General features: G+C 55.1%; 2 protein-coding genes across 4 annotated transcripts; one reads left to right on the top strand and one right to left on the bottom strand.

Moving 5' to 3' along the window:
- The first annotated feature begins 1,931 nt into the window (after positions 1-1,931).
- COPS6 (COP9 signalosome subunit 6) lies at positions 1,932-4,632 on the top strand. The gene is made up of 10 exons (XM_060649397.1): positions 1,932-2,070; positions 2,302-2,427; positions 2,638-2,769; positions 3,076-3,164; positions 3,260-3,322; positions 3,658-3,705; positions 3,783-3,897; positions 3,990-4,082; positions 4,164-4,264; positions 4,375-4,632. Exons 1-10 carry the CDS (start codon positions 1,947-1,949, stop codon positions 4,513-4,515), a joined length of 1,032 nt encoding a protein of 343 aa, XP_060505380.1. The 5' UTR covers positions 1,932-1,946; the 3' UTR covers positions 4,516-4,632.
- A 662-nt stretch (positions 4,633-5,294) lies between these two features.
- On the bottom strand, positions 5,295-12,636 carry MCM7 (minichromosome maintenance complex component 7). 3 transcript variants are annotated; one of them, XM_060649388.3, is made up of 15 exons: positions 12,497-12,636; positions 11,244-11,323; positions 10,812-10,976; positions 10,520-10,644; positions 10,264-10,444; positions 9,831-9,968; positions 9,371-9,520; positions 9,071-9,185; positions 8,852-8,983; positions 8,529-8,612; positions 7,892-8,285; positions 7,506-7,589; positions 6,723-6,891; positions 5,843-5,952; positions 5,295-5,666 (listed from the first exon to the last, which is right to left on the bottom strand). In XM_060649388.3, the coding sequence occupies exons 1-15, from the start codon at positions 12,525-12,527 to the stop codon at positions 5,465-5,467; spliced, it is 2,160 nt and encodes a 719-aa protein (XP_060505371.1). In that variant the 5' UTR covers positions 12,528-12,636; the 3' UTR covers positions 5,295-5,464. The 3 variants fall into 3 exon arrangements, with proteins under 3 accessions (XP_060505371.1, XP_060505373.1, XP_060505372.1); XM_060649390.3 differs by lacking the exon at positions 12,497-12,636 and adding an exon at positions 11,928-12,024; XM_060649389.3 differs by lacking the exon at positions 12,497-12,636 and adding an exon at positions 11,604-11,888.
- Positions 12,637-12,773: the final 137 nt, after the last annotated feature.

Consider the following 12,773-nt stretch of genomic DNA (forward strand, 5'->3'; position numbering starts at 1 on the left):
GATGGAACTTAGACCACATCGTTATGGCCCTTGAAACTAAGATGTGTCATGTTTTAGGCTTTGTAGACCATCTACAGTCTGACATCTGGTGCACCTTTTGTCCCCAGATCTAACCAACAATGGGCCAACAGTCAAGGTGTTGGATGGACATTCCACACTCCCTACCATCCACAGCATCTGAGTGCCAAGGGCTGGAATGGCCTCCTCCAAATTATCCCTACCTCCCTCACCTCCTCCCGATCCACAGACCCTAGTAAGGTGTCATGGTCGCTAAACGTGGCTGCCCCCTGAAAGTGTTCATCTCCTCTTGGTTGGCCATCATCTCTTGGGTAATGGTCAGGATGAAAGGGAGCTTTGTAGACTTGTTTTAAAAATTAAAGATTCTGCCCTGACCATTCCTGAGTATGACAGTTCTTCTCCCGGCCTCCCATGGCTACCCCAGGCCATCCTGGTTGATAGACCCTTTGGATACGGCCCAGCCAAAAGGGAGCCTAGGGAATTCCAACTTAATTCTGGTTCAGCCACCAGGATTCTCTTCATGGACTGACATAATTCTAGATCACAAAGACAATGGCCATTCAATTGAGGGCATTGCTCTCCAGTTCCCCCACAGTGGCCCACATGTGCTGTGGCAGGCTGAACAATAGTCCCCAAAGACAGCCAGGTCCTAATGCTTGGAACCTGTGAATGTTACTTTACAGGGAAAAAGAGATTTTGAAGATCTGATTAAGTTAAGGATCTTCAGCAGAGAGATTATCATGGCTTTAGGATTAAGTTAAGGATCTTCAGATGGGGAGATTATCCTGGGTTATCCCAGTGGGCACTATGTGTAATCCCAGGTGTCTTTATAAGAGGGAAGCAGGGAGGGATTTGACTACAGAAGGCAATGTGGCAGTGGGAACACAGAGACAAAGAAGGATTTAAGATGCTGTTAAAACCCTGGACTTGAAGATGAGGAAGGTGATAAACCAGAACACATTTCCTGGTACCACTGGTCATGGGCACTGGAGTGGGCTCTGCAGGGTCAAGACAGTAGTCTCCACCTGCTTTCTGAGAGCTTACACTTTGGGTGTGATACAGAGAGCCAGCCAGGCAAATTGTGGGGCAGCAAGAGGGGTAAATGCAGTGTACACACCTTGCTTGAGTGGAGGAGTGGGGACAGGCCTGGAAACGGCTAGGTTTGCCAGAGGTGAGTTTTGAAAGGCTGTTGGGAAGGGTTAGAAAATGCCGGGAACGGGGGGCACCTGGTTGCCTCATTCCGAACAGCGCAGGACTCTTGATCTCAGGGTCTTGTGAGTTCGAGCCCCATGTTGGGTGTAGAGATTACTTAAAACACATAAAACTTTTAAAAAATGCTGGGAATGTTCCTAGCATGGTAGGTAATATGGTATGCGGAAGGAGAAAAGATTGCACATACAGATGAAGCCACTCGCCAACAGGCTCCACCTCAAATTATTCATTCACTGGAAAAACTAGGTGCCTGTGTCAGGCACTATGTTGGTCACAGAGGTTACAGTGAGGAATGAGACAGAGGTCCTTATGTGGGAATGTGTGGGCGAGTGAAGGGAACTGACGTGAGAGCCAATGTGGCTGAAGCACGGGGCCCAAGTGGCAAAGTAGAGGACAGTGCCGTCTGGAAGGCAGGGACCGGATCATGCAGGGCCTTGCATGCAGTGGTTAGGGGCTTGGATTTTACTCTGAGGGCAGTAACATGATTTTTCATTCATTCTGCAACAGCCTTAGGAACTAGGACGTTTTATCCCAATTTTACTGACGAGGAAGGTCAGGTTGGAAGGGGATAGGGTTAGGTAATTTGTTCAAAACTCAGCCGCAGCTGCACGGGAGAGGCCAGACCAGGGTCATTGAAAGTCCCGTGGGCTCGGGTTTTTCCGGCCCTGAGGGCCGCCAGTCCCGCCCCGTCCGTCGAGGCCCTGCGCCCACTGAGCATGCGCCGCTGGCCTACGGAAGCCGGGAGGGAGGGGGCGGGGCCGAGGCGGGCGGGCGCGGGGAAAATGGCGGCGGCGGCGAACGGGACTGGAGGGAGCAGCGGGATGGAGGTGGATGCAGCAGGTAACGGGCCTCGCGGGGGCGGCCTCTGGTGACGCCCCTCGGGGAGCGACAAGCCCCCCCCCCCCGCCGTACTCCATGGAGGACTCAGGGGGCGGGACGGCGATACCGCTCCCTGGGCTGCTAACCTGCGGGAGGGATGTATGGCTCCGGCTCTGCCGTCTCCCGCTCCCAGCTCTGAGGCAGAACGTGCGGCCCGGACTCTCATTTGCTCTCCTTTTCCTCCACCCTCAGTAGTCCCCAGCGTGATGGCCTCCGGCGTGACGGGGAGCGTCTCAGTCGCTCTTCATCCCCTCGTCATTCTCAACATTTCAGACCATTGGATTCGTATGCGCTCCCAGGAGGGGCGGCCTATGCAGGGTGCGTCTTGGACGTAATTCTCCAACCTCCTTTCCTTGGTCACCTGCCCCCAAATAGGGGTCTTTGCCCCTTCCTTTGCTGGGGCCGGTTCCCCCTCCCCCAAGTCACCGTGTCCCCAGCATCTGGTTTACACTGACCTCGACCCTTGGGCTGTAATGATTAGGGACGGATTCCTAACCCTCACCTCTTCCGTGTCGTTCCCTCCCCCAGTGATTGGGGCTCTGATCGGGAAACAGGAGGGCCGAAATATCGAGGTGATGAACTCCTTTGAGCTGCTGTCCCACACCGTGGAAGAGAAGATTATCATTGACAAGGAGTATTACTACACCAAGGAGGAGCAGTGTGAGAGGGGAATAGACCTGGGGGAGAGCAGTGGGAGTAAGAAACGCAGGCGAGTGGGGAAGATAGAATGCGTTGGGAAGAAGTGGGTGGGGGGGAGGGGGGAGTAAGGAGAGTAGCTGAAAAGATCTCAGAAGAAGAGCACATTTAGGTATTCCCCAAAGTAAAGGATGAGAGAAGATAGAAGGGGTTAATTATTGTGAATTGTCTTGTGAATTGAGCCAGGATTTGAGCAGGGAGGGGAGATACCAGGAGCTTCCAATTAGAAGGGTGGTTTCAAGAAATACACTGTGCCCTGGCTCTTCCCAGTCAAACAGGTGTTCAAGGAGCTGGAGTTTCTGGGTTGGTACACCACCGGGGGGCCGCCTGACCCCTCTGACATCCACGTCCATAAGCAGGTAACGTGCTCACGCGCGCGTGCTGGGGCAGAGCATGAGGGTGAGGGGAAGAAAGATGGGCCTTCAACACGTGTGTCCACTGCCCCCTCTTCCAGGTGTGCGAGATAATCGAGAGCCCTCTCTTTCTTAAGTTGAACCCTATGACCAAACACACAGATGTGAGTAATACTGATCCCGAGCTCCCTGGGTCGTGCTTGTCGATCACCGTGCCTATTTTTTTATCCTCCTCCCCTGTTCTCTGTACATCTGTTGGGTTAAGTCTTCACTTGGGGTGAACTCTCCCGCTTACCAGCTGTGTGACTTTGGGTCAGTCTTTTAACCGCAGCTGTTTTTTTGCCTCACGTGGAAGATGAGGATAATCCCTACATCAGTGGGTCCTCGGGAAGATTAGATGAGAACATCTGTGGAAGAGCTCGGCCTGGCTTTTGGCATATAGTGGAAGCTCGGGTGTGCTTGATGTCGATAAGAGCTGTTCTCCGTTGCTTCCTTACAGCTTCCCGTCAGTGTTTTCGAGTCCGTCATCGATATAATCAATGGAGAGGTAATGCCCGATCCTTTAACCCTCAGACATTGCTCCTGGCCTTTTTCTGCTTCTCACTGTCCCCTGGCACTCCACAGGCCACAATGCTGTTTGCTGAGCTGACCTACACTCTGGCCACAGAGGAAGCTGAACGCATCGGTGTGGACCACGTAGCCCGAATGACAGCCACAGGCAGCGGGGAGAACTCCACTGGTAATGAAGGCTGGAGGAGCTCCTTCAGCAGTTGGGGTGGAAACTGTTGTCACGTGCTTTTTCAACCTTGGCCTCTCCCCGTCTCCCTGCAGTGGCTGAACACCTGATAGCGCAACACAGTGCCATCAAGATGCTGCACAGCCGGGTCAAGCTCATCTTGGAATACGTCAAGGCCTCTGAAGCAGGTAGGACAGGTGAACCGCTTTTCCTCTCCCTCTTGGGGAAGTGACCGCATCCACATTAATGCAGTCTTTCTGTGCCTTTAGGGGAGGTCCCCTTTAATCACGAGATCCTGCGGGAGGCCTATGCTCTGTGTCACTGCCTTCCGGTGCTCAGCACGGACAAGTTCAAGACAGACTTCTACGATGTGAGTGTAAAACCGCGGGCGGGTGGGGAGGCGGGGCTGATGGGTGGAACTTCTGCACGTGGGAGTGAACTCAGCCGTTCCCTGGGCAACCGGTTTTCTGTTCCTCCCAGCAATGTAACGACGTGGGGCTCATGGCCTACCTTGGCACCATCACCAAAACGTGCAACACCATGAACCAGTTTGTGAACAAGTTCAACGTCCTCTATGATCGACAAGGCATCGGCAGGCGGATGCGGGGGCTCTTCTTCTGAGGGTGCTTGAAGGGACGATGCACAGGTTGGACAGTGGTCCCACAGGGGAGGGGTGTTACACTCCCTTTAGAGAAACCTCTGTCAATAATAAAAGGGGAGCAGCCCCTCAGCACCCCTTCCGATGGCTCTGTCCTCTCTGTTGGGCCCCACGCTGGTTTCTCAACTTGGATCTTAAAAGGAGGCCCTTAGTTCCAGCCTTGCTTGGGCAGGACATCCTGCGGGGATTGGGAACTCACTGCCACTTGAGGTGACCCCTCATCTAGTCAGGTGGAGCACATCTATACTGAGCCAAAGGCTGCCTGCTCCCACTTCAGCCATCTGTGTTCTCTTTAAGGTTTCTCTGGGACAGCGGTGCGTATAGACCAACCTCTAAACTTGACCAATGACTGCTCCCCAAAGCTAAGTGAATTTAAGTCTTTTCCACAAAGGAGCAGGGGTATTGAGCAGGTTTCTAGGAGGGACAACCTGAAAGCTTTGACCCATGGACACAGTTTACTGCTGAGGGAGGGGTTTCTCACTGCTGTTTACTGAATGCCGATCACACAGATGTCTACACACCTGACCTGTAGTACCTCAACCCTAAGAGGCAGAGGTTCCAGTGCCCATACTTCACACACTTTCTCAACCTTGGCACGTCCCTGTCTATAACCCCCAGAATCTAGTCTGGGAAGCAGCAAGGAACATCAGTGTGGGCAGGCGTAATGGGTGCTTTACACAGTAAATTCACAGAGTGAACGAGATAGAATCTAGAAAACTCATGATACCTTGTAGGAACAGAATACAGCAACCTACACATGCTTTATTAGCAAAAAGAATAAAACAAGTGCAGCTCAGGAGAAGAGACCAGGTCCCTCCTCTCCCTGCAAAGGCATCATCAGACCGTTCCAGGAAGGGGTGGGTCGGCACACGGGACACAGAGTGGACCCCCAGGGTCTCAAGCTGGTTGGAATCAAACAAAAGTGATCCGTGTCCGGGCAGTATTAACCTGCCAGACGTTTAACTCCTCATACTCATCTAGAGCCGCCTGGAACTGGGCAGGTGTGAAGCCACGGGAGATGCAGCGCTGCTCCGCTTCTGAAAACCGGACACTTCGGCCCTCTGAGACCAACTCCCGGACCGTGGCAAATATCACATCTGCCGGTCTCTGGGTCCTGAAGGGAACAGCATGGCTGTGTAAGGTCAGAGTACAAACAACAGGCAGCACGTCGGGAACACAGGCCAGTGGTACAACTCCAGAGCCAACGTCACGTGACGTACGTGTGGATGCAGAAGCCATAAGGATGAGACGGTCAAGGTGACTCCTGATTTCGTTGTTTAAACCACTCACCTCGCCGTTTGCCCCTTGTCACCCAGAAGCGAGTCCTTGGACATCTCCATTAGCCGTATGGCTTCGTTCACATCTTCCTTCTCTACCATGTCCACCATCCGCAGCCGTGCCTGCGGGAAAGGGGGGGAGAGATGGAAACGGGAGGGGATGGAACTCGGTCAGGGGACCCCCTCGCTCTAGCTTTCAGCAGGCAGCCCACAGGGCGCGAGCAGAGGCCCCCCCCCCCCGCCCCCCCCAGCGTCCGCAGCATGGGGCCGGCACTGTCAGACCGAGACAAGTGCAATGCGCGGGCAGCGTCCAGCAATTGCCCAAGTCTCCGCCTCTCAACGCTGGCCAGTCCCGGGTTCAGCTGTCCTGTGCGGGAGACCAGACCCCGCTGAGCGCCCCCGGGCTCCCCACCACGACAGTGCTCTGTGACAGTGCTGACAGAGCACGGGGAGCTCGGCCAAGAAGGCAATGGCAGAGAGGTCGCGTCCCCGGGGCTCGGGAAGTGCTAGCTCAGCAGTAGGTCGGGTAATCACACTACCTGCACGAACAGCACTTTGGAGCCCCCAGGACTAAGGTCCAAGGTGTACGGACAGAAGTGCGGGTTTCTAGCAAGGATCCAGGACACGGGCAGTGAAGTGAACCCTGCCGGCCCTGCAGGGGGTGCCGGAAGAGCGGGGAGAAGGCCTTTCCCTCCAGGGACGCCGTGCGTGCCCTGCTGGAGCAGCAAGTACCCACAGTGCGGTAGCACGCAGGACCGCTATCTGCACTGTCAGCACTTTAGCACCAGCAGGGCCTGAGTGGGAGGGAGGCGGCCGCGGGAGGAGCATGCTGCACCGGGTGCCCGGGCAGTCCGAGCGGACCACCCGCTGGCGGAGTGGGACCGCGCACTCACCAGAGCAGTGGACAGCCGCAGGATCGCCAGTAGCGTCCGGGCGGAGGTGTAGGTGGCGTCCTTGCTGGCCCAAGCTTCCCGCCTCATCTCCACGTATGCGGCTGTGATGTAGTCCGCCAGAGACTCTGGCACCGTGGGCTGCTTCTCCCGGCACATGGCTATGTAGCGCCTACGGGAGAGAAGGTTCGCGGGAGAGGAGAGTTTGGCATTTAAGAAAATACTCTGGGGTGGGGAGCAGTTTTAAGCAGGAAGAACAAATTAAATTAACTTGAATGTCACGGATGGGTTTCTGTAAATGGCACGTTCCAAGTTACTCCTAATTTTCCGGAAAAAGGATCTTTATACCAGTAAGACAGATCCACCTATAAAAGATGGTAAAGTCCTTCCCCTGAACCTAAGATGTGACTAAAGGGAGCAGAAATACATTTCATTTACTTCAAGAGAAAAAAAGTGAAAGTGAAGGAGGTTGGGGGATCACCAGGCGATCCACCCTGCGGAGAAAATGGCAACATCAAGTCCACGGAGCAGCATCCAGCTCTGGTCTGAACCTGCCTCAACCCTGAGACGGGCAGGTGGTGGGTGTGAAAGGTTCTGATGCTGGTTCTTCTTGTGAAGCCAGACCTGGGGTGCCCGGACCCCCTGTTCACAGACCCCACAGAGCAGAGCGAGTGGCAGTGAAAAATGACCCAGAATGGAAAGCTCTCCAGGAGACACAGATCAGCCCAAGATGCTGCCACACATGGCTATGGGTCAAGCACACTGGCCTTTCCGCAGCTCTCCTACCTCATCAGCTTCATGTCCAGAGGTTCAAATTGGGCTGGCGGCTGGCGGCTGTGCTGGTGCACATACGTGATGTGCTGGGCCAACCTGGGAAGAGTGGAGGCAGCTAGAAACGTTCCTCTTGGGGCTACACATCCCACACCCTGTCTCGTGACCTGTGTGCCTTAGCTTCGCCATCTTCACAGTGCACGAGGGAGGCTCTCCCAGGAAATCACCAGTGTTTCAGTCCCACCCCTCCATTTCCCTAAATAACTGTGGACTAGTTCCTGCAGTAAGAGGGGAAGGCTCTGGAGTTTCCACAAGCAGGGAATCGGAGGGGGTTTCTGATGTCTTCTCTCTCCCTTCAGATCGTTAGGGCATACGTGTCCTCGAATGTTGGATTCACTCACCGTAGGTCATTGTCTCGGTCAGGCCGGTCCTGGATCAGCCAGAGAAGGTCGAATCGGGAGAGCAGTGCAGCAGGAAGCTGTATGTTCTGCTCCAGGCTGCGGCGAGGGTTGTAGCGCCCATAGGCAGGATTGGCGGCAGCCAGGATGGAACAGCGGGCATTGAGCGTGGTGAGAATGCCGGCTTTGGCAATGGAGATGGTCTGCTGCTCCATGACCTCGTGGATGGCCGTGCGGTCGGCCTCAGCCATTTTGTCAAACTCGTCGATACAGCACACCCCCTGGTCAGCCAGCACGAGGGCCCCCCCCTCCAAGGTCAGCTCTCCAGTCACGGAATCCCTCAGCACAGCCGCCGTGAGCCCCACTCCTGAGGAGCCCCGGCCCGTTGTGTACTGGCCTAAATGGCAGGAACAGGAAAAAAACAGACCCACTGAAGCAGAGGAAAAGAACAATGAAAGAAGCAACAACAGGGCAGAAATGAGGCCTGCGCCGGGACCAGACCTTCCCGAGGCAGCTGAAGATCCGTGCAGCACCAGCTCCACAGCCCCCCCCCCGCCCCCCCCAACCAAGGAGAAGCAGTGTGGTGGTCCCCCCTCCACCCCAGCTGGTACGGGTACTTCTCCTAGGGCCCAATACTCACTGCGGGGCGCCAGGCGATCGATGTAAGACAGAAGCTGAGACTTGGCCACACCTGGGTCCCCCATCAGGCAGATGTTGATGTTGCCTGGCAGGGAGGAAAGCCCCGGGTGAGGCTTGAGTGCAAGCTGCCCAACGACAGAGACCCGTACCTTTGAAATCTGCCCCGACACCCAGCATCCCTTCCCCTCCTCCCTCCCTGCGCCCAGGAGACCAAGCTACAGACTCTTACTCTGTGACACGGAGGTCACAGATCTGATCTGTGTCATGGGACAGCGGCTGACATCCTTCCTCCCTCCTGGCTGCCCCCCTTGTTTCCCCGCTTACCCCTGATCTTCATGCCCCGAGGAGACTGGTCCACCCCTCCCACCAGCAAGAGCAGCAGGGCCTTCTTCACATCTTCATGCCCATAGATCTCCGGGGCGATGGAGGCGGCCAGCTTCTCATAGAAATCTTCCTCTGCACAGAAGTTTATACAGAACATTGGGAGCGGGATGGGGGTGCTGGGAAGGAACCTCTGTTCTCAGGCTTCGTCAGACCCCTCACCTGCAATTCGCCTCAGCTCCTCCCTGCTCAGCTCTCCGGCCGCAGACTCGTCGTCCTCACTCTTGCTCATCTTCACGACCCGATGAGCTTCCACGTAAGTTTCTGAGAGGAGACCCTTGGGGAGGAGAATGCCAGGGTACGGATGAAGGCCCTTGAACTTGCCTGTTCACGTGACTCCCTCAGGAGTTCCTGACAAAACCCTGTGCTACTTTGCTGTTGACTGTTCTCTCTGCGGAGCAGTGAGGAGGGAGGGAACGAGAAGGAAAGAAGTTTCCTCCTCCTTTCAAACCCCTCACTTACCTGCACCACCTGTCGGAACCCAGAGCGCAGGATCGGCAAGAAGATGCCAGTGACACTGACGTGGTCCCCAGGCTGGGCGATCCTCGTGTTCTCTCCTTCTACCAGCACTGTGATGCTACGGGGAATGTTCCCCACAGGCACTTGGTCGCTCTACAAGGGAGAAGGCGCACAGGCGGGAGAAAGGGACACGAAGTCGATGAGGACCTCACCTTCCCCGCCCAGGCCTCCCACCTCCTGATTCTCAGCCTCAGATGCGCCAACAGGAAAAGAGAGCCAGAGATCGTTTTTACCCCTTCTTTACTCCACCAGTAAGTTCCAGTTAAACCTCCCTCCTGCTCTAAGGAACTTCTCGGTTTCAGCCTCTTTTGTTTTTCTTGCTTTCTTTCACTCTGTACGTGACTGCAGAATTCGAGTGGACACCCAGTCTCCACCTTCCCTGGGCCACATACCCCAAACTCACATGTTCCTGCATCTTTATCTCCTGGAATTTGATGAATTTGGAGCCACGTGTCTGCAGATATAGCCGTCCTCCTGAGCGGTTGGTCTGGCACTCCTGGCTGGGACACATGATCAGGGGCATGAAAGTAGGGGACTGGATCTGGGATAGGAGAAAGGAAACACCAAAGGAAACCAGTCACATGAATCACACTTCCTCTTCGTGGCACGTACCACAAACTGCTCAGAGTGCCTTGACCTATCCCAAGTCAGTAACCATAGGCACCAAGAACACAAAATGGATGGAAAGACCACTGGGTACCAAAAAGAGAATGAAAGGTGAATATGCAGTCGTGTCTCACAACCGACGCGATGACAGGTTAACACCGATAGACAAAATGAGTTCTTAGGGAAACTGCTAACAATACATGTGTTCCTATTCTTTTCTCCACACATACCGGCTGGTAGGTCTCTGCCCCACACTGGTCACAAGTATAAGTGGCCACCACCATTCTGGGTTTGACTTCGGAGACACGAGTGACGATTCCACGCACAGTTACCAATTTCCCCACAGAGTCAGCCCGTACTTCCCGTATCACGCGAGGCTTGTTACTGCTTGGCCCTTGAAAGTACAGCTCACTAGGAGAAGAAAACAGTAGTTATTCAAGTCCCAGAGAACAAATTCCCACACCCTTCCCCACTGAGACCACTCACAATCTGCGCATGAGCTCAGGAGGGTACTGGTTCTGTGGGCTTCGGGCTGCCCCAGGGTCCCGGCTCCGCTGCTCCATCATCAGCCGATGTTCAATGTAAACATCCAGGACGTCTTTATTAGTCACCTAAAGACAGAAAACGACGAATGGCAGAACGAGGAAAAGGAAAGATCGTAAAAGGCACCAAGCAGAAATTAACTGCCCTATTTCTGCCAGCTCAAAAAACACCAGTATCTGAGAAGCTTCCCAAAAGCAACCCGTTTCTCGCTTTGCATTTTCCTGCAACCACTCACCTCTCTCTCCTTGTACTGAGGAAGCAGCTCTTGCACAGCATCAGCAAAGAGCCTTGCGTAGCGCCTGGCATTCTCACAAATGGAGTCCACCAACTCAGGGTCGTCCTCTGCTACATCATCTAGGTCTATGTACATTGCCACTTGTTCCCGATGAGCCAGTCGAACCTGGGGCAAGGAAGAGACAACAGAGCCATGTTTCCCATGCTCAGCAGTGCCCACCACCCACAGGAGAGAGGAACAAAGCAACACTTCTTAGCCTCCAAACTTCTAAAACATCTTAATCATCGTGCACGTAGACTTAAATTCACTTACCAGACGTTACATAGAATGCTAAATGCGTCACTCACTTCTACGCTTGCTGAAACAAACCAGGCCCCCTCTTAACAGCTCCTCGAGCCACCACCCAATTCCTCCACTTCATCTTAGACTCACCAGTTGGTTCCCGTACTTGAATTGCTTCTTGCCAAATTCATCATCCTGGTAAAACTCTTGCAGGAACTTTTTAACCTTTTCTGTAAGGAAAATGTAAAATCATGATAATCTGTCTCAGATACTTTACCCAAGCTCCCTTGATGTGGATCTAAAGAACTCACTCTCTTTACAAAATATATGAATTTGTCAGTTTACCTAAAAATCTAAGTAAGTCTACTTAGTTCTCCCGGAGTAGGGCAGAACTCCTTTTAACAAGTCTGTTTTTACCTAGGGAAGAAGGGGCCCCTGGCAGTTAAGAACATTACCCAAAAACCTCCCCCGAGGGGAATTCCAGTTTCTGCCTTAAAAAAATCTCAGTACCCTTTTCCAAAAGCTTCCCACACACTCAGATCTCAAGGTTCCCCACTTCTCTTCCTTGCGCACGATTCTCCCTTTCCTTTCGGCCTCCTAAATATCTCCACCAAGCCCGTCCTCCACCCCACCCCCTCTCCCGCCACTGCTTCCGCTCTTAGTAAACAAAGAAGCACATGGGCCCAGATGCAGCCGCCTCACAGCCCGGGATTCTTCCGCCAAGGCGGGATCCCGCCCGGCAATTGGCCTGCCTGTCCCGGGCCACTCCGTCCCACCCCACCACCTCCTCTCTTGGCCTCCCGCTAAACCCCCCGATTCCAGGCACGCCCCCACCCTGAGCAGCTCTCTCCAAGGCCGCCGCGCGGAAGGACACTGTTTACACACGACACTCCCTCCAGCAACGTCGCGCAACTTCCGCCCGCCTTCACTTCCGCTTGGAGGTTGGCCTGAAATGGCCAATAGCGGCGCTCAGTGGCCCGGGCCTGCCCGCCCTCGGGGCTTCAGCGCGTCTCCCGAGAACGCGGGCACTCCGAATGCCTAAGGGCGCAGACGGAAGCGGACTCGGGTGTCCGTCCCTGCGGCGAAAGGCCCCTGCACAGGGTCTCCTGAGGTCCCGGTCTCTCCTGGGCGCGACTCTCCCCCTATGGAGCCCCGAGTCGGGCTGTCTGTCGCCCCCGGCCCCACGACCCCCACTCCTTCCCCGGCCACGATAACCGGCTCTTCTCCGAACTAGGAGGCTCGCGCGCCTCCCAGGCACCTTCTGCCTTGGCCCCGCCGCCTCCCGAACCTGCCTTTGGCCTCGCGCGCCGAGCCCAGCCCCCCAGGACTCCAGCCCACACAAACAGGTGTTGGCCGGGAGGCTTTCCGCGTAGGACGCTCCCCCCAGACTGGCATACCCTCACCTTTCTCGAGCACATAGTCCTTAACTGCCATCGCCCGTGCGGCAGCAGTTGGCAGGTTCAAAGATCTCACTCCCGGGACAGCAGAAAACGTACGCGCGGCGGGCTGCTGCGGACCAACCGAAATTGGCGCGAAACGTCGCCCCTCACGTGACCGGCGCCGCCGCGTGCGGGCCTATCAAAGAGGAGGCTCTTTGCCCCTCCCACTCACCGCCGGCCCCAGCCTCGGCCAATCACCCGGCGAGCCTGGGCTGAGTGACAGGGAAGAGGCTCCTGCACC

This window comes from Panthera onca, chromosome E3 (genome assembly GCF_046562875.1).
Source record: "Panthera onca isolate mPanOnc1 chromosome E3, mPanOnc1 haplotype 2, whole genome shotgun sequence".
Classification (NCBI taxonomy): Eukaryota; Metazoa; Chordata; class Mammalia; order Carnivora; family Felidae; genus Panthera; species Panthera onca.